At 37.5% G+C, this 22,064-nt stretch overlaps 2 protein-coding genes across 2 annotated transcripts; one reads left to right on the top strand and one right to left on the bottom strand.

Moving 5' to 3' along the window:
• The first annotated feature begins 7,437 nt into the window (after positions 1-7,437).
• Positions 7,438-10,027, top strand: LOC133533587 (protein THEM6-like). Its single transcript, XM_061872587.1, has 3 exons — positions 7,438-7,591; positions 8,946-9,154; positions 9,797-10,027. Exons 1-3 carry the CDS (start codon positions 7,453-7,455, stop codon positions 10,025-10,027), a joined length of 579 nt encoding a protein of 192 aa, XP_061728571.1. The 5' UTR covers positions 7,438-7,452.
• Positions 10,028-10,668: 641 nt separating this feature from the next.
• LOC133533606 (pancreatic triacylglycerol lipase-like) lies at positions 10,669-21,444 on the bottom strand (the record flags this gene model as incomplete). The annotated part of the gene is made up of 13 exons (XM_061872611.1): positions 10,669-11,671; positions 12,207-12,331; positions 12,760-12,829; positions 12,916-12,992; positions 13,468-13,529; positions 14,599-14,735; positions 15,428-15,503; positions 15,735-15,947; positions 17,422-17,557; positions 17,776-17,865; positions 18,534-18,686; positions 20,809-20,956; positions 21,324-21,444. Coding segments are annotated over 13 exons (1,514 nt in total), but the record flags the coding sequence as incomplete, so codon positions are not given.
• Between the last annotated feature and the right edge of the window lie 620 nt (positions 21,445-22,064).

Genomic DNA, 22,064 nt, shown 5'->3' with positions numbered 1-22,064 from the left:
TTCTCAATTTAGATGTTTCTGGGGTACAATATATACTTAGCAGGTTTATTAGAAACATTTGAATATCACTGGAAGTAGAATCGATTGAAATATTCATGAAATTCCAAAAAAATCATGCATGAAGCTAATTACCTAATACTTGGCCAACCAACTTGTAAAATTTATACTGTACTTAAATCAAGAGATATTCTTGCATTTCATTGTATGTTTCTATGTATTAATATTAATTGTAAATCATCATTACCAGCGAGTTAGTGACCGTTTATCTGTTCGCAATTTCGTGACATAGTAATAAAAATATATCCCTAGTTATAGCCAATTTCGATTGGTATGATTTATTAGAGTTAACGTAACATAATGACTAAAATCATATTGCCCGAGCTTATGCCTTAAAATTGTAAAGGCTCGTGGCTGTCAAAAAATTGCTACCGATAACAATCACTAATCACTCGGAATACACACACATTTTGTGTTCTCTAGTAAGTATTTAGTGTCATTTGTTTTCTCATGTTACTATTTTGTTAAGCAGTATTAGATTTAAGAGCCCTTAATCCTTGGAGCGTTCTCCGATTTCACGAAATAACGCTCGATAGATGGCGTTGGCGCTCGGTACGCGAGCGCCGGCAACGCGACGCGCGTTTCAATGCAGACTAGAATAATCTTGATAGTTTTCAATATAATTTCAAGCAACATTAATTTTAGTGTTATATGATATCATATGGGCACTCTTTATTTTATTTTATATGCACAGTAGTTTTTTTTATGTACACTACTACTAAGTGTACAGACTACAGAGTGTACTATAACCCTTGCTCTTTATTCTGTCTCTTTCACACCAATGGAAAATGAAGAAGTTAGTAAATGACTGCAGGTATAAATAAAGTATATTAGTGCGATAGAGAGACAGATAGTGTTTCGTTGTCGTATCGTAAACGATTGGCATGTTGGCCACACACTTGCTTGGTGCCTAGCCAAAATACCAATCGTTTGCGTATATTAGTGCGATAGAGAGACAGTAGTGTTTCGTTGTCGTATCGTAAACGATTGGCATGTTGGCTACGCACCCATGATACCTAGCCAAGAAGCCAATCGATTGCGCATATTAGTGCGATAGAGAGACAGATAGTGTTTCCTTGTCGTATCGTAAACGTTTGGCATGTTGGCTACGCACCCATGCTGCCCAGCCAAGATGCCAATCGTTTGTGCATATTAGTACGAGAGAGAAACAGATAGTGTTTCGTTGTCGTATCGATTGGCATGGTGGCTACGCACCCATGCTGCCTAGTCAAGATGCCAATCGTTTGCGCACATTAGTGCTATAGAGTTTCAGTGTTATTTGAAATCACGTTAGGGTTTGTATTATTATTTATGACCCGAATGAAGTCCATCCAGGTTCTTATGATGGAGTCAGGAGTTGGTCACCAGAACTCCTAATCTACTCATTATAATTCCATCGTGCTTGGGCTCAAAAGATTTGCCCTGACGAACACCATCGATCTAGATGAGGTCCAGGGTCTCATGACGGAGTCAGGAGTTGGTCACCAGAACTCCCCAGAACTCCTAATCTACTCATCATAACTCCATCGAGTTTGGGCTCAATAGATTTACCCTGATGAGCACCATCAATCTAGATGTAGTCCAGGGTTTCATGATGGAGTCAGGAGTAGGTCACTAGAACTCCTAATCTACTCATTATAATTCCATCGTGTTTGGGCTCAAAAGATTTGCCCTGACGAGTACCATCGATCTAGATGAAGTCCAGGGTCTCATGATGGAGTCAGGAGTTGGTCACCATAATTCCTAATCTACTCATCATAACTCCATCGTGTTTGGGCTCAATAGATTTGCCCTCACGAGCACCATCAATCTAGATGATGTTCAGGGTCTCATGATGGAGTCAGGAGTTGGTCACTAGAACTCCTAATCGAGACCCTGGACCTCATCTAGGTCGATGGTGCTCGTCATGGCAAATCTCATGAGCCCAAACACGTTGGAATTATAATGAGTAAATTAGGAGTTCTAGTGACCAACTCCTGACTCCATCATGAGACCCTGGACTTTATCTAGATTGATGATGCTCGTCAGGGCAAATCTATTGAGCCCAAACACGATGAGGTTATGATGAATAGTTTAGGAGTTCTGGTGACCAACTCCTGACTCCATCATGAGACCCTGGACCTCATCTAGATCGATGGTGTTCATCAGGGCAAATCTATTGAGCCCAAACACGATGGAGTAATGATCAGTAGATTAGGAGTTCTGGTGACCAACTCCTGACTCCATCACGAGACCCTGGACCTCATCTAGGTCGATGGTGTTCGTCAGGGCAAATCTATTGAGCCCAAACACGATGGAGTTATGATGAGTAGATTAGGAGTTCTGGTGACCAACTCCTGAGTCCATCATGAGACCCTGGGCCTCATCTAGATCTATGGTGCTCGTCAGGGCAAATCTTTTGAGCCAAAACACGATGGAATTATAATGAGTAGATTAGGAGTTCTAGTGACCAACTCCTGACTCCATCATGAGACCCTGGACTTTAACTAGGTTGATGATGCTCGTCAGGGCAAATCTATTGAGCCCAAACACGATGAGGTTATGATGAGTAGTTTAGGAGTTCTGGTGACCAACTCCTGACTCCATCATGAGACCCTGGACCTCATCTAGATCGATGGTGTTCGTCAGGGCAAATCTTTTGAGCCCAAACACGATGGGATTATAATGAGTAGATTAGGAGTTCTGGTGACCAACTCCTGACTCCATCATGAGAACTTGGACTTCATCCGGGTCAAAAATAATAATGCAAATGCAAACCCTAACGTAATTTCAAGTAAAAATGCGTTTTTCAGAAAATCGCAGCCAAATAACACTAGACCCTACTCATAGTGTTGTGTTCCTGCCGGTGAGTAAGGTTGCCAGAGCTCAACGAGGGGCTGGAGGGGGTTAGAGTCGGCAACGCGCATGTAACTCCTCTGGAGTTGCAGGCGTACATAGGCTACGGATACTGCTTACCATCAGGCGGGCCGTAAGCTTGTTTGCCACCGACGTAGTATAAAAAAAAGGACCACTGAAAATCCATCAATAAGCGAGAGTCTGTTAAGCATAGTGAAAAAAATGAACTTTTATTAAGATTTTCTAATCGCAGTATATAGCACTTCTCGGAACTCCGTAGGTGATTACGATCGCAACGAATGCCTGACAATCGAGCACAGGTCCGTCCTCTAAGCGCGCTCCGCGCGGACTGAGAGCGGGGCGTCGCTGCTGCGTGATTTATACGTGTTTTAAAAATATATAAATTTACGGCAATGTAGGTCCCATAGTTATGATTTTTTTTTATAGGTTAACATAAAGTTACAGTTTGCTATAATATTATTTTTAAAGCAAAATATGCGTACAATTTGCGGAAAATAAATATAATAAAACCCTGTTTTCGCCAAAAAAATGAAGAAAACTCGGAAGGTATTTTATCAGTTTTTTCAAATGAATCTTCGATTGTTAATCATTCCAGCCCCTCGTACGAGATATGTTGAATCAAATTGTAGTCATTCATGTACCAAATGATTCTTGTTTACAGCAAAATTGAGAACCGAAACGCCACATCTCACTGCAAAATTTGGAAAAGACTCCCAAAAAACCTCATTAAAAAAGAGGTTTAAAAGAGAAAATGAAAATTTGAACTGTTGGAGCCGCTAGTTTAGGAAACGATTATTTAAGTACGTGACCAGTTTTTGAATAAATATTAATAGTTACGTCGTAATCTTGAATGAAAAAGGAAGCATTTTACAAAATACGCTCGTCTGTAGGAATAAGGACTCTTAATGGCAATGACTTACGCAGAATTTAATGAAGTGTAATGATTATTGTCTCGTTCTATTTATTGTACAATGATATGTACTTATGATGATTGTTTATTTAATAAACCACTTAAAGTATAGTCATTTTTAATAAACCGCTTTTAAATTATAGTAATTTCTTATTTTTGAACTTCTAAATACATATTTTGAATTACCGAGGATTTCGGCGTATCGAGGTACCGCTGAACCTATAAAGTATCCCTGTCTGACGTCTTCAGACTAGTGTAGCGTCAACAATGCACGATGTCATGCATATGTAATTTTTTAAACAACATAAGTTTTTTTTAAGTTTTAACTAATTTCGAGTAAGACTTGCGGTTTGATGGTTCGGTGGAAACATGCATTTTATTGACTTATGTTATTGCGGAATCATCGGACTTGTTGCTCTAGCGAGGGTCAAGGAGGAATCTGGATTAAAGGAAAATGATAAACCTTTGGCGTGGGACTAATGTTAACTAAAAAATGTATACAAGGTTATATTAGTGTCTTGACTTGTTATCGAAATGTATTATAATGACTACCGAAACCTCCTTTATTAATCAGCATATCGTAATTTTATATTTGAAATTTTCCGATGTATTTTTTTAAACTACAACCCCATATCTGTTAAACAAAAGGTATTGTTTCTTTTATGCAGCATTCACTACTGCTTCTGCGACTGACTGAACGGGAAAAAGCCCGTTTTAAAAGCGATTTTATGTTCCTAATTATATGGTTCAAAATCATGTACCTAACAGTTCATTCGGGGATAACACGTTTGGGTGATGTAGAAAGATCGGCTGTGCACATCAGTGGCGGATTAACCGAACAGCAGAAAAAGCATATGCTAAGGGCCCCGCGCCTAGGGGGGCCCCGCGCTCCGACCCTGACCATGCGATTTCGGCACGCGGAACCGGCCAAGTTCCAGTAGAACTCGCACTCCGCGGATCCTGTACTACCACATTTTATTTACAATGTATTTATTTCGTAAGTCGGTAACAATATTGATCAATTATTTGTTATTATCCTGTCTATTTTTCTTTATAAAGATTCCAACTATAGAATTTTTAGGCTTACGCAAAGACCAAGAGCAGAGTTTAGCATAAAACCGAAGGTGCAGAGTGTCTCAAAACTTTTGTGCATAGCTAAGCTGCAGGAAAAAGCAGAGCTCGGAAACGAACAAAAGAAGATACTGTGTTTAAAAACATATTAGTGAAAAGCAAGGAACGGTGATTTATTAATTAATTATTATTTCAAATAACAAATTGCACCTTACAGCTAATGCCTAATGATGATCAGCTTTGAGCCAGTAGGCCAAAGGACGCGCTCCTCTACGGCTGGCCGGGCGCCCAAAATATGCCGAGTTGCTGCAAAGCCGTGATGCATATGATCTAATTGTCAATATGTTATAAAAAGAAAACAGCGGGGCCCCTATGCAGGGCGTTGTATTCGCATAGGCCGGATGTAAAGTCGCACTTTCGAGCAGCAGACGAGCCGAGATCACATTGGTTCAATTCCAAACTCTGTTCTCCTACAATTCAGCCTTTGCATTGTGGCGCGCCGCGATAGAACGCTCCGGGCCTCCGCCCTTATACCGAGCTCGGCCTACGGCCTCGTTCACACTCTGGCATTGGTTTCATTATAGGCTCTGCTTTCCTGCAGCTTGACCTTCAGCTTCGCACGGGAACGCTACGAAATTGGGTGGTCTGGATAATCAGCTCGTCGAGCTCAGCCTTCGGCCTTGTTTTTTGGCTCACTTAGCCATTAGTTCCCACTTCTTAGGTCCGACTCACTTTTAACCAATTTTTACAAGCTTTTATTTATTTTACTTAATAATATTGATGTTGTTAAACAGTATCCCTATTACATGCTTTTATTTGACTTGCAATACTCGTAAGTTGTTTTCAAAATCTGCAAACCATCTGCAAATTATTTTTTTGACCATTTGTCAAAATTTGGCAAAATTGACCTGATCTGATGATGAAAATCGAAGGTAAGAACGAAACCTATATAAAAGAAAGGAACTATGATAAAATAACACAACTTCATTAAGATTAGGCTCTTTTAAAATGGCTAAATAAAAAATAAATAAATCTGAATTCCTTCAAATTAACAAATAAGTAAAATACTCCGGATTTTAAATAATGTCATATACCTATGCTTCGTGTTATCCACGAAGACGGGCCCCGCTCTTCTTCCTAATCGCTTAAAGTACAAATCTGCAACTTTTTGGCAGTGTAATTATGTCTACTAATCAATGTGTATAGATAGCCTTACTATACTAGTAAAAGGTTGCACACCACAATTGTAGGTACTATAGGCGATTGGGAGGAGGAGTGGGGCGCGTCTTCGTGGATGACACGAACTACAGACACAAAAAAACATTTCTTGTGTAGGGGCTCCGTTAACTTTTCTTTTTATTTTATGTTTACTATTTTTACCATTCAGTCAATAAAGGCCAAACGGGGGCTATTAGTAAGTATCATTTACATTACATAACAAGCATAAGGGACCTTTGCAGCGCTATGTACGTCTTTTTAGTAAGAAGAGAAGATTTTTTGCAATAACCCAAAAGCGACTAAACCGATCATTTTCGCTATAGTTTTCATTGAAAGTATTTTTTTCTTTCTTTCGGAACGATTATTTCCGAAAATAATAACTTTATTAAAAAAAGGTTTTTGAAAGACCTTATCCGACCATATGCCGCACTACAGGGTCAAAGCAAAAAAAATCAAAGAAAAAACATTTTGTATGGGAGGTATCCTAATTTTTTTGAATAGTTTTTATTTTACCCGTTCTTAGTAATGCATAATTTATGTATCCATGCTAAATTACAGCTATCTAGCACTAAAGATCACGGAGCAAACCCTCGGACGGACGGACATGGCGAAACTATAAGTTTCTAGGTCACTACGAAACCCTAACCTAAACAATACACTGCATAACATGTTAAAACTAATCGAGAACGAGTGAAAAAAATTAAAACATCTTAAAAATGTTGTGACGGTACTGAATCCTCGGGGTGCGAGTCCGACGTCTTTTTTTTTCAAACCAGGGGGCCCCGCGAACTATTGTGCTAAGGGCCCCGCGCCTTCTTAATCCGCCCCTGGTGCACATTCAGGTAATTTATTTTTGGAGATAAAATGTGTTATCTCCGAATAACTCTTACATGAATTTAAATCAAAAATTGCTTTTTAAACGGGTTTGTTCCCGTTCAGTCAGTAGCAGTAGTGAATGCTGCATAAAAGAAACAATACTTACCTTTTGTTTACCGGATTAGGGGTCTAAGCCCAAAAAAAAAATTGTGTTGAAAATAACGTGATCACGCAACCTTAATAATTTATTTCAGAAGTTAAAGTAAAAAGAAAGAATAAAAACATTTAAAGTAAAAAGATTCCGAGGTGAGACCTACTTAGTAGGTTATCCCATATTTTAACAAGAGATGTTCATAATTGCTTAATTGCTATGCTTAGCATAAATTATAAATAATTGAACATATGAATTGTTTTTAATTTTAAATGATTTACGTAGTTAAATATTACAGAAGCTAATTTAGGCAATGTAAAGTGGGTGGTGGCGCGGTGTACATGTTTTTTTTTTGATAAAAAAATATATCAATATGTATAGCGTTTTAACGGCAGTGGCTCTTTTGTTTATGATTTTCGATGTTAGCTACTATATCAGAGCGATTGGGGTTCTTTTATTCGGAAGACTTTACCCAAATAAATGCAAAATATCGGAAACAACATTTCATTATGGTAAGTAATGTGCGTTTATTTTATTGTAAATTTGATGATCGCTAGTTGGGTATTCTGATGGTTGAGAAGCCCAAGAGGGGATTTTTGTAGTTAATCGAACGCGTTAAGATATGAGTGATATCTTGCTACCCCGTGGAGTCTACCTTAACCACTTTAAGCCGATTGTGACAGGTACTTGTATGCATTTCCTTAATCTGACGGTTACAATGTGAAGATCGCGCGTCAAACTCGTGATCGTTAGATTATGGAAATGCGTACAAATAATAGTCACCAAAACCTCGAACAAAAAAAAACTGAAGACGCTTAATTTCCTGCTCGCTGCAAAAGAAAGAAAGAAGAAGTATATAACCTTTTTGTCTTCGTATTATCTTTATCTAATAATCTTTTGATACCAATAGGGACACATTTAGCATCGGCGCCGGCTCCCCAGCCATGAGGAGAGTTGTATTTTAAAGGTGTTATGATTATGAATTATGAAGTTCTCAAGACCCGTTCCCTACGCGTTAATGAGAATTGTATAGCCTGTGTTCTGCAGCTGTAGGTAGGGGGTAGGGGGGTAGGGGAGGGGTAGGCGGTAGGGGCTGGGATTGATGACATTCATATAGAGTTGGGTCTTATAAATAATTAACCCGGATAGCAGGCGCAAATTTCGTCAGTCATGTCGCCTCCCGGTTACTTTGTCATGCTATCATGAATTAAAAAAATAGTCAGCCGTTTGTGTCACAGTAACATCTCAAAAAAAAAACAACGGGTTGCACTCCGGGAGTGCCGGCAGAAGTGAAAACTTGAATATTAAAGTTGTTCATTTTTGATATTTTGGAATGGTTAGGGAATAATTTTGCACGAATTGCTTTAATTATCAGTATAAAAGTACTATCATTTATGTGGTAAAATACAATATTAATTTATTGCGCTACACAAACATGACAATTTATATTACATAAAAAATTTAACACTTCAGAACTATTACAATTATTTATTAATTATAATTTCAACAACGATCGTGGAGTTTTTCGATCAGGTCACGTGTCCGTCTTACGAATTTTCAATCTGACGAATCTATCGGTTACGTGACCTGTCGCGAGTTTAACGTTTTTCCCCATCACAAAAAGTGCATAGCGCCTCTAAAGAAGTTTTCACTTCAAACATTTCTGACAAAGTTACAATCGGGAGGCGATGACTGAACTTGTTTTTTTTATCATCATGGAAATCTGTTCCTGTCTCTCTGCCTATAATTTTTGCCAATTGTCGGCCATTCTCTACGTGTGATGACAGTCCCAACTCCGTCAAACCTTTTACACAATATGATTTGCGGTGACTAGATGCAGGCACAAATCTGAAAGATTGGTTTCAGGCATCTGCACAACTAAAGATGTTGACATCTTTTTGACGCACATGAGTAACGCCCGGTTCCTTCGAGCGGTGGACTTCGCTAGGCAGCACTTCTATGACAGAACCGGCATTTATTCCAAACTGTTTAAGAGCACGACCTTCGTGAAGGCGTCCACTATTAGATATAGACGGCCCATCGCCTTACTCAGCCATTATAAAGTCGAGACCAGGGTAAGTGTTAGTGCAGTTCCCCGTCTTCCTCTCTGGATATTACATTGTATAAAATATTTTTTCGCAATTTAATGCATGTTAACCACAGTTATATCCCTTATTTTGATTTTTAACTATTATAAAAGATAGGACCTTTATAAATTTGTAGGTATGGATGGGGTTTTTCGCTCATAATTTTTGTAATAATAATAATCAAGGAGAATATACAATAACTTCGGTAAAATATTTTTCATTAAATCTATATTCAGGGAGGAAACTGGGGACTACGTTTGTATGGATAAGCGGTTGTCCATAATGGTTTTAACCGTCACAACATCAGTCCGTCCGTCCGAATTCATAATTTAGGGTCAATTACTCGATATTATTAATTGTATGTCTTTCCCATCACGGAACAATACTGTTCCGGACATTTGGAAGGCGTGCGCAGAGTTGAAGCCGACACGTTTTGAGCCCTTTTGATACGTTATTACTATTATTAGTCTGCGAACTATCAAGTTGAATGAGTTTCCATGACAACATACGAATAATATTAGATTAACTTACCGTTCGAGACATAGGATGGTGTTTGCTCTAATTCATTTTTAGCCTAATTCGTTAAACGTTCAACAAATTTTTCATTTTTATTTAATGACGAACTTACAGATGTTATGCTGGGAAAATCAGACTATGTATCTGGAGCACAAGTTCGTCACTCTGAAAGACAACTTTGTAAGGGCTGTGGCTCTTTCACAGAATTACGTGGTTGGCGTTGATTTACCTACCGCGATGGAGGAGATCCCTGGTGCAGATGCCTTTAAGACTGCCCCTGAGGAAGTCACGCAGTGGTGCCAATTTCTGGAAGCTTCGAGCGCCAGTATTAGGAAAAAGGATTAACATACTTTGCGTCTATCTTTATTTCTCTCACATCTGTGATGATAACATTTCCGGCAGGTATATCTACAGGTGTTCGAGTGCGTAGTATGGCGCACGTAAAATGGCAAACTTCCTTTGATTTGGTCAGTTACTAATTGATAAACTGTGAACGAAAGAAATTTACTTACATGTTTTCTTCTAGTAGGAAGTAAAAGTATAGGTTTTAGAAATTTTATTCGGCAAGTATAAAATCACCTTTAAATAAATAAAATTTGTTCAGACTTATACTTTGTATAAATGCCTATAGATACAGTGTATACTTTTTTAACAAACTTAACATTATCATATTTACAACAACCACAAGAAAGAAATCATAAACCCTCAATAAATAAATAATGGAAGTCACGCAGTGGTGCCAATTTCTGGAAGCTTCGAGCGCCATGTTTAGGAAATAGGATTAACATACTTTGCGTCTATCTTTATTTCTCTCACATCTGTGATGATAACATTTCCGGCAGGTATACCTACAGGTGTTCGAGTACGTAGTATGGCGCACGTAAAAAGGCAAACTTCCTTTGATTTGGTAAGTTACTAATTGATAAACTGTGAACGAAAGAAATTTACTTACATGTTTTCTTATTGTAGGAAGTAAAAGAAAAGTATAGGTTTTAGAAATTTTATTCGGCAAGTATAAAATCACCTTTAAATAAATAAAATTTGTTCAGACTTACTTTGTATAAATGCCTATAGATACAGTGTATACTTTTTTAACAAACTTAACATTATCTTATTTACAACAACCACAAGAAAAAAATCATAAACCCTCAATAAATAACAGAATTATAGGATCGAAAGACGAGAATATATATATTTTTATACTTTTTGTTTAATAATATCAAAATTGGCCACATATACTTTTGAAACTTGTTTACTTCAATACCTAAACTATATTTATTTTAAACGAGTATTCGACAGCGCCTTAAACATTAACGTCAACAAGTTTATAATTTAGGTACAGAATCTCACGTCACCTGTATAATCATCACTGGGTTTCACAGTCACTGGTTCCTTACTCCCCGAACCATCCAAATCACTAAATGTTTCACTATTTTAATTTTTGTGACGTTCAAACGTGTTTGGTATCGGTGAGATATCGCCTTTCTTCCGGACATATCATAGATACAAGAGACAACGTGGAAATTCCCCTAAAATAGACCGATCTAGTTGATTGAAAGCAGCGTACGGCCAGGAACTGTGGATATTCTTCAGCATGATCTCTGTGAAGTAGAGAACGTCTTCCGGCTGGTATGATGAGATACGCTTGGCAGGTCTTTAAGAACCATAGTTAGACTGGGTTTCAGTGTAGGTACTCAGACGCGTTTTTCGCACGGCAGCGGCTTTACCTTTCAAACGTCACGTTCCGCTGCCATACACTACACAGTCTCTTTCACGTTCGGTGCCAGACACACACGTAGTGCCAATGTCGTGTAGAGAAGTAGCAGTGTGGCACTTAGTGTGCGGCCGGTGGAAACTAAAGCCGACGCGCGGACACGGCGCCGCTACCTGCCGCAGTTGTCGTAGAAACTGGCTGAGCCCCGGTTGGGGATCTCGGCGAATTCGCGCTTTGGTGTGCAGAGCTTGCTGCTAAAGTCTACGTTGCGTTTTCTGGGAAAAGGGGCATGCCATTAAAAAATGCAAAAAGATTAGAAACTTACTTCGTACTAGGATTGTAATATGACTTACGTAATGCTCATTTGTTGGAATGAAATATGTGAATAGGCAATAATTAAAATTAAATACCTACACGTGCACTTTTATACGTTTGAGAACACTATTAGAACGGGACAGGTCATAGATATATAGAAATAGGGTACATACTTATTGCGTACTTACCTACAAAAAATAGATAGCTTTCCAACCGGTGTACTGTACTTGTGTTATTTACTTTTTTTTCAATTCATCTATGTAATAGTAAAAATATAACACTGATGGAAATTGATATGCTTAATACACCCTCGGGTGGAAAACATCCGTTTGGGTGTCCCAGATACCGCTGGAGTGACGAATCCCTAAAAGACCTGTCCGTTCTCGGAATACTCAACTGGCGTGAAATGGCGCAGAATAGGGCAGAGTGGCGTTCTCTTGTATCAGAGGCTAAGATCCTGTTTGGGTCATTGAGCAAGTGAAGTAAGTAACATACCCTCTGCTAGGCAGTTCCATCTGGTCGACCAGCACTGACTTGACGTACAGGCGGTCGTTGCACCACAGAATGCAGAGAGACCGCGGCTCCAGCACATTCATGTCGTATTCCCATGATAATTCCACCTGCGAAACAAGATGCTTGTGAGTGCAGTCTGCCTCGTAATATTACAATATGAACTAAAAACACACGTCTCTTTGTTCATATCTATTCCATTTTATTCAAAATGATCTCACTGTCGTTCAATCCCAAGCTAACGGGATTCATTAACTTCACGTTAAAACAGGACAACAAGGAGTCAACACACGGATGGATAAAAGTTGACTCTTTTGTTCCCAAATTTTAAGGATAGTGGAGCCTTAAATACCTATATGATATATATATGTGGTTGTAAGTTAGCTATAGATATTGAGATAGACGGCCACCGATATAGTTTGGGCTCTATCAAATTGTTTCGTCAATGTTCTAATCATAAATTAGAACCCATATCTGTGTCATTAAAATTTTGACTTGTCTATTGCACGCGGTTAAAAAATACTTCGTAATGATGTACCTTCCTAACTTTGCCACCCAAATCCATTGGGTGTGTGACAACCACTGTGAATGACGTCCCGTGTTCTAATCTGAAATCATAAATCGAGTCAGTTACGTAGAATACTCGTAGAATTCATAGTTGAAATTCGTAGAAATGTTGAATGAACGGTCTTACTTGACGTAATTACTTGGGGTTAAATCCATCCCTCTAATTACTCCACGATCAGATAGTAACGTCACTTTTAAGAAACCCTGTCAAAAAGATAATGGTTTAAATTCAACACCAGCCATTTTAACACTTTCACTCCCAGTGCGAGCTATGCGCTACATTCGTACGTTCGTAGCGCATAGCTCGCGCCTCGCGCGCAACGCAACGTAGCGGTTCGTTGGAATTTATTTATAGCGAAAATCACCTACGATTAGTGGAGCTATTTAGCGGATCGCTGGTGAATGTGTTAATGTAATGTAAACATAAATATAAAATTTCTTGAAATAACCATAACAAAGTACGGTTAGACTTACAAGTCGCCCATACCCTGGTTCCTGCACCAACTTGTCAATTTTTACCTGACCATAACGGCGTACATTTTTGAGTCGTTGTGTAGGTATTGTTTGTACGATTAAAATCTGCACATGACGGTATGGTCGAAATAGTCAGCACTTTTTGGGGAATTCTTAGTTCTGAAGGCCGCGCCTTTTTATATTAAGATATTAGATATTAATTTACCTGAACCCAAGACTCTGCTCCTTTGGGATTAGCTAACTGTATAGCGATCCTGTAATGGCGTTCTGAAAAAAAAAATGCACATATAATGATAATTACTAATAATTCACGGTTAAATCGATTAAAAAATCAAATCACGAATCATCTATAAAAAGTTGATTGGATACATCTCGACGGGTCCACACTTGTGCCATTTCAGCGTATCAATCTCCGTCGTATTTTTTATTTTATTTTTTATTTTATTTATTTAATGTTTACCAACAGATACAACACTACAAAAAATACAGATAAAACCCAAAAATACATGAGTAAATGTCTATCCAATAATAGGTAAACACAACATGCGTTAATACTAATCAATCAATTAAGACCTAAAGTATAATGTAATATATCATACTTATCGTTAAATTTGGTACTTCGTTTACATGCAGCTAGGGTTTTTATACTATAGCATTTTTATACAAATAATTCCTATAACTACTTTGACTTAAAGATAATATGTCGACTCGGGATGCTTTAAATAACTTGTTATGTTCCCTACATATTCTAGGTATGGTGCCTTGAGATCCGAGGTTCGTTCGGTAAGTTCTAAGAGCGAAAGGTCTGAAATTAACTATACGAGAGTTTGGCCTTGGCACTGAAAATCTTATTTTGCCTATAAGTTCGGGAAATTCAATGATTCCATTTAATATTTTGTGTAGCAAAAGTTGATCTGCAATCCACCGGCGCTTCACTAGAGGAGAAGGAGTCGTATATAATGATCATGATGATCATTTGGATATTTTTTCTTTTTCACCCAAACTGATACGCGATCACGATGAATCTTGGGATATGTGTGTGTTGGGGGACGACCGGTCTGGCCTAGTGGGTAGTGACCCTGCCTATGAAGCTGATGGTCCCGGGTTCAAATCCTGGTAAGAGCATATATTTAAGTATTTATAATTATATATTATATATATCGTTGTCTAGGTACCTACAACACAAGCCTTATTGAGCTTACAGTGGGACTCAGTCAATTTGTGTAATAATGTCCTATACCTAATATTTATTTATTTATTTATATGATACGCTAGAATGATAAAAACGTGGATCCGTGTATGATACACATACTCTGCCTGAATTTCGAGTACTTACGGCAAAATGGTTGTTCTTTACCAGTGTTGAGATAGTACCTAGCCCCGATAGTCTCTTGTTCCTCTGACGGGTACACTTCGTTCTCTGACTGGTTGTTTTTGTTCGTTATCAAACCTGGAGAACTGTCGGCGTGGAAACTAATAAAAAAATAAAGTATGTTTTATAAATTTTACCTGAGATTTTATTTATAAAGTGCAAATTAATAATACATATAAAACTCCCGTGAGATTCGGACATATTAAAATTAAACTAAATCGAATAAACGCTCGACATGTTTCGAAGTCTAACGTGATGTGCTGACGTGTACACGTCAGTAACACGTCGCGCTCTTGACCAGTAAAGATGGTGCTCTCCATGAGGAAGATCCTCGAAACATGTCGAGCGTTTATTCGACTTAATTATACTTATGTGACCCGTTTCAAATAATTTTAATAATAGTTGTAAGTGTAAAACTTGGAGCTTAGTGGAAACAAATGGAATTACGTAGGGATTGATTTACCGGTAGGTATAAAATATTGATATTTTGTCTTTTTTTTAGGAAACAAAATCAAGGTATTGGTATGTTCGTTAGTTTATGAAAGTTAGGTATCTATTTTTAGTTATAAGTAATTTAGGCATATAATAAAATTGCAAAAATAGTTTCCAAAATCAAAAGAGATTGGTTTTCGAAAAACTTGACGTTTTGTAAAACTGGTTGGTTTGGTATGGACAAGCGTTTTCTTGTTGCAGTCAAAATATTTTCTTTTCTGTTCCCGACGGTAACAATCAGAAAAAGCATGCGCCTTAATAAAGAATATTTGTTTCTGAGAATAATGTACAGCATGCGTACCCCATGATCGCACATCCGTGGCCGCAATGGAAACATTTTCCATCAAGAAAATGTTGGTACGACGGACACTGATGTCCTGAAACATAAAAAAATCAATATCCATAGTCGTTTGAATGAACTCGATGAGGCTGTGGCCATCCTGGGATTCGGTCTCCATCGTTAGTTTCAAGTTTTCGCACTTAGAGACATTTTATTTAAGATATATTCAATTTTCTTACGGATGGGTCCCAATCCTAGTAAACTTCACCGAAACATCCTTTAGACTATTCATAATACTATTGCAACTTACTATTGAAGGAATGCTTACCTATATAGGAACACTTCCCGTTGATAGATTCCGTGAAAAGTTTAATAGCTCGAACATGATTGCAAGCCACTAGCACCCTCGAGGCCTCTTCCAGGCCCTGTTTGACCAACGTGAGGGGCACCAGCGGGCCCTCAGTGAGGTCACAACCCGGCTGTTCCTTCCCATTGTTTGGGTAAAAGTCCAAGTGGCCCACGGGTTGCGACATCCCATATCCTGCCATAAACACAAAGTCTGTCGCACGCGTGAATAAAACACGTGGATGATTAGTTACCATTTATGCGATAAATACATAAAAATATATATTCATGAATTTGATGGAATTAATAGCAATAAGCGTGGAGGGTGGTGTCAGAAATGTAGTCAGGAAACAAGTTGTATCTGTTGTGAATGAACGCAATTATAATTTAGTCTAGTTACGAAACACAGTACCTAAGGATAAAAGTGCTGGTGAAAAAGTAGCCCTAACAGCATACCATGGTTATGTTGCATCTCAATTACGGTATGGTCTAATAATTTGGGGTAATGCGAGTTATATAGGGCAAGTGTTCTTAGTTCAAAAGAAATGTGTGAGAGCCATAAGTGGGAAAGGACGTCTGGAACCATGTAGGCCATTGTTTAAAAAATTTAACCTTTTGACCCTCACTGGACTATACATTTTTGAAATCGCAATATTTGTATACACAAATTCTCACATATATACAACGGTTAGTACACACCCTAAGCTCCGACCAAGAGATCCTACAAAATTAGTTATGCCAAGATGTAGAAGCGCGTTACAGAGGAAAAATTGTCACTCTATGTCAATAAAAATATTTAACAATTTACCTCTCGTAATAAGACAACAACCATCGATAACCCAGTTTAGGCGGCATCTATTTACATGGTTAAAAGAAAAATGTTTTTATACAATGAATGAATTTTTAGAATCTGATAACGAAGAATAAAATGTAATCCTTATTTACTTATGATATTTAAAATGAACAATATGATTGAAATTTGTAGTATAATGTTGTATTAATTTTTAAATTATTTCATGTTTGTAAGTACTTATACTAAATATAGTTGTTAGTGTGTATAAAAAAATTTTGCATGCTTATTATTAGCTAAGTGTGTGATCTAATTTTACATATGTAAAGATGACCATTAATGTTTACCACACTTAATGCAAATAAATATATTTAATTTTAATTTAATTTAAAAACGCCAAATAAGATGCAAAAAAATACCAAGTTATAAATTACTACTACCCCACACTATTGAACAGAAAAGAATGCTTGTTTTTTTTACTGAGTCATAGCGTTTACTTAGGTATAGTTAGCCTAAACTGTAAGACCAGAACAATTTTTCATATAATTATAAATACCAATTGAATGTGAACTGGATACGACCAAGATTTTAACGGGTCGTATTAAATTATCCTTAGGTACGTCTTGCCTTACAAAATGATAAATTCTGAACACAGATCTGATATCACCCCGAATAATAGATATTTACAATATATATTTAAATATACATATGTTACCATAATAGTTAGTATGTTTTATTCAAGAAGAGCAACTAAGCTTAGATCTAAGTTAATGTGATAACGGATTACATGCGTAATTATCTAAGAAAGTGCGTCATGGATTAATAAAAGCCAGTGGGTAAGTATGATAAGTATACAGTCATAGTTACGTGGAAGCATTACCTAAAAGGAAAATGCTTTTTCCATCTGTGTGTATGACGTCTACGAACTCCGCGTCGGTAGGGTCCAGACGTACATTGGTCGGCATTCCTTGGAAATATGGTTCGGCCGGGTCCAGGCCTGTTATCCTTCCTAAGCCCTAAGTAAGATGCTAGGTTAATCATTAAGTTTTTGTTAGTAAAAAAGTAATTAACGACTCTTTATATAATGTGAGGTTAGGTAAGAGTTTTCAACAAAGCAAACATAGAAAGGTTAGAAGCATTTCTCCTTACCGTGAATTTATGGAGAACAAACTATGCTATGCTTAGTTTCTGAATATCACTTATTTTATGCCGTTTGTTTTTAAAGATTGCTTACTTGTATCCTTTCCCCGGCGTAACCCGCCGTGTGGGCACCCAGCGAGTGGCCTATGATGTGTACGTCGAGGGGATTCAAACCGTGGTCTTTCTGCAAAAATATTACCACACATTGTTATACAGTTTTTTTTGTGTCTAGCTGTTAATACATACAACTAAAAAGATTCCTTATTGCTAAGTTGAGATCAGTTATGTAAGAAGTAATATTTAGCAAGGCCCCATCATTAATGTGCGAAGTACCCTTTTACCCGCGCCTGTTTACGCTATCCAATATGATTTTCTTGTCTATGGACATGACCAGAGAATGATGCGAACAGTTGGGGTAGTTAACTACGTCAATCCAGAGTTTCCTGCGGAGAGTTCCACCACGTTGCAGTTAGTCCAGTCATTTATCTGTAGCGTGTTGACTAAGAGGGCGACCTCCAAGCCAACTGCTGCCTGCTGCTGCAAGTAGACTGCTGCCCGACTAGTCTACCACCACCACGTTAAAGTCAATTAGTTACCTGTAGCGTGTTAACGAAGTGTGCCACCTCCAAGCCGACCAGCCTGGTGTTGGCAGTGCCTGCGTGTTTAGCGGTAGACTGCCACCCGTCTAGTCCATCACCACCACGTTAAAGTCAGTTAGTTACCTGTAGCGTGTTGACGAAGTGTGCCAACTCCAAGCCGATCAGCCTGGTGTTGGCAGTGGCCTGCGTGTTTAGCGGTAGATTGATGCCGCCCGCCTAGTCAACAACTACCACGTTAAAGTTAGTTAGTTACCTGTAGCGTGTTGACGAAGTGTGCTACCTCCAAGCCGACTAGTCTGGTGTTGGCGGTAGCTTGCGTGTACAGCGGTAGACTGCCGCCCGCCCAGTCCACCACCACCACGTTGAAGTCGCCCGCCTTCACCAGCTCGTCCTTCATCTCACTGACCTATCAACACAATTAGCATCTGAATAAGAAGGAAAGCACTATCATACTAACAGCGATTGAGTAAAAAAAAAAAAAATCAACACAATGATGCAAAAGACGAAAACACAGCAAAAAAGCTTTTAGCAAAATATAAAGTAACTACAACTTATTAAAAAATAAATAAAGTTGGAAGCAATAGTAGATTGTTAACCAAAGTGATGAAAGTCACTCATTTCAGTCGGGGTTGTTTGGCGCTCAAACGCAGTGAGAACGCCAATAGTCCGAGACTAGAATGATACCTTTTACTCGAGTTAAACAATCTATGTTTTATTTTGAATATGAGGAAATTAAAATACTAGTGTATTTAAAAAACATGACTAAGTATAAACTTTTATATTATTTCTCGAGGGTACTTTCAATTAACAATCTAGGTAAGAGTATCGTTATTTATGAAATTGGGAGTTAAATATCAAAATGGAAATGGTCCAAATTTTAATTGCATATCGTAAAAAAAGTGAAAATACCGTACTTGGAAAGTAAATGCCCTAGAGCAGAAATGTATCACTTTCTGCACACTTCATAGATAAACAATGACCCACTTTCAGAGCATGAAAATCGAAAAATATGGTAGGAAATTTGCTAGATATAAATTTGATTTGAAACGAGTGGCGAATGACTTTTTTAGTCTAAAAAACATGCGGATATACGGTTAACAAAGATCATCGAAATGTGTTTAATAAAATTGAGTTTTGTTTAAGAACAAAAATGTATCTTCATTTGGTAGTCTTCATTTCTTAGCATTTATTTTCGGGCATCATCAAGGTTTTTTAATTGGCTAATCAATGGATTGCGTGAAGCGTGAATAGATAGACAACATTTAAACGATTGGACATAAAAGTAAATAGTATTGGATATAGATTGGTCCATTAAAACATTAACAAGCTTCCTTTGTCCGAAAATTACAACAACATGATGTTATATCATATCGCCAAAACTTATTTGTGTTATCATAACAATAAAACAATCGTTAACAGTTCCCCATGTTTTTCATCTGGCACGTAATGGGACTTAAGATGCTTTAAAATCAGATAGTAGTCTAATAGCCGTGATGTAAGTTAACTTTACAACACTATATTTATATTTTTCGTTGGAAATATAAACTTTATTTGATGGCAGCAAGAATTATTTCGAAGAACAATTGGGATGTAAGATAAGATTATTAGAAGCGGAAAAATGCAGTCAAAGTAGGTTAAAAACTATAAAGCTACATAAGTATTTATTGGCGTTATCGTAGAGACAAAGGCGTAGCGTGTTGTCTGTGTAATAATCTCGGAGAATCGCCTCAGGCTCAGTAGTTATAGTTATAGGAAGTAAATTTGTGGTTTGTTACTAACCCATGATGGGGGCGTGGTTGATGAAATTGCATACAAGTTTAGCAATAAAATAAGTTATCAGGTCATTTGCGCAAGTTAAAACTATAAAGCTAGACGTAGACTAGCAAGAATTAGCAATTTACGTTACATTGCCGACTACTGAGGTAAACTGCATTCAAATTCAAACGATTGAACAGTCACCGCAACGCATTGATATTTGCATGCAAGTTCTTGCTAGTCTCAACCTTGCTTTAGGTAGGAAAATCTAAACGCAAAAATCTCCTAAAACGGCAAAGCGTGATGTAAAGCTGTGTTTAGCGTGATTTAAAGACATTATTTGACACTTTGGAGGTATTCGTAACCATGTTTTGCAAGCAAAAAAGTTCACATTCCTCGAAGAAGTCCAAATAACATAAAAAATACAGCATTACATCAAGCTATGCGTTTTTATTGTAAAATTGACCGTCGTGGCTGACAGATGGGACAGTGGCCTGATAAGGCACTGGTCCTCTCTGCATTTATCTCTAGTACCTAAGATAGTTATTTAAGTTTATTTTTTAAGTTAACCTTAGTCATAGCTTTTAATTCTTAAGATGTACTAACAAAATATGGACCATGTTTGTCTGAAATAAATGCATTTTATTTTATTTTATTTATTATAAGAAAAATTATATTTTCGGCCTGGATCAGGATCAGGACTTTATGTGGATCAAGACATCACATAAAGTCCGTAGATTTAAGTAGATTAAATTAAGTGTATTGTGACTAACCCAGTTGGACAGAGGCGTGTCGATGAAACCATGTATGATCATCTTAGTGAGCCGTCGCGGGCTGAAGTTGGATTTCACTATAGTCTTGTTGACGTTCACGTTCAGTATTTGACCGTCGGTGGGATTTTTCTTTGTGTATAAAATAAACCTGAAAAAAGTAGGTTCCTTATACAAGTAGGTAGAATAAAGAAACTGTGGATAATTATTCAGTCGAAGCTATTAAAGCAGTGTTTATTTAATGAATCTATAATATAACCAGCTTCCAAAAATAAATTATGTATTTTTTTTCCGCTGTGATATTAATTAAAAATATGGAAAAATAGTATAACGAACTCATCGTGAAAATATTTGTGGTTAGAGTCTGTGCGGAAAGGAAAGAGTCGTGGAATGTATGGGGCCCAATACATTCCACGACTCTTCTCTTTCCGAACAGACTCTAATATAGGACCAAATCCAGAGGCGAAAATAAAAACGACATATCTGGCTTCAGTAGACTTAATAGTAGAGTCACAAACCTTGTGTTTATAACGACTCTAGGAAGCGGGAACACATTGAAGGGCCGGTGGATAAGGTGGTACCAATTCCTTGTGATGTTCAGGCAACCAAGCTCGTCGTAGCATCTCGTTTCGTTTTCGACTGAAATATTATTTTGGAAGTTTAATTATACTGGTATATTTTTAATACTTTTGTTACTTAAAAAATTGTACTTAGTTATAACTCTACGTTTAGGGGGCCCACTGATTACCCGTTCGCCGGACGATATCGCCGGCCTGTCAGTTATTCGCAAAATCCGAAAATTGCCAATAACTGGCATAAAGGCGGGATTTCACTAGTGTGCGGTACTGCGCGGCACAACGAAAATGTTTGTGGAATGTCGCCTTAAGAGGGAAGAATAGCTTTGCGATCCTAGCGAAATAACGGTACTTTTTCTATGAAATTCCATTTCGGGAGAAAACGTTTTCCACCAACGAAATCTTAACAAATCACTTTGATTTTGATGTCGATCGCTTCAGAAGAATATATTCTAGGTTTATAGATTAGGTACGCTTTTAAAAAAAATTGTTATTTAAATTTCATAAAAACTTGAAAAGCCAAAATTATGCGCTTCAAAAAACGTTAGGACTCTCATTACTATTTATATAATGTATCTTAAATACATATATAAAATATCCGAAGAATAAGTCAATCGAATAAGTAGTTTGGAAAATAGGAAAATAAGACAGATTTTTCTTTTTATTTATTTTGCAAACAGTAAG

Source organism: Cydia pomonella, unplaced genomic scaffold, assembly GCF_033807575.1.
Source record: "Cydia pomonella isolate Wapato2018A unplaced genomic scaffold, ilCydPomo1 PGA_scaffold_183, whole genome shotgun sequence".
NCBI lineage: Eukaryota > Metazoa > Arthropoda > Insecta > Lepidoptera > Tortricidae > Cydia > Cydia pomonella.
This window is presented reverse-complemented; position numbering and strand designations above follow the sequence as displayed.

Coding starts and splice junctions, on each gene's coding strand:
- LOC133533587 (XM_061872587.1), top strand. CDS start 7,453: ATGTATAGCGTTTTAACGGCAGTGGCTCTTTTGTTTATGATTTTCGAT. Junction 7,592..8,945: donor GGAAACAACATTTCATTATG/GTAAGTAATGTG, acceptor GATTGGTTTCAG/GCATCTGCACAACTAAAGAT. Junction 9,155..9,796: donor ATTATAAAGTCGAGACCAGG/GTAAGTGTTAGT, acceptor ACGAACTTACAG/ATGTTATGCTGGGAAAATCA.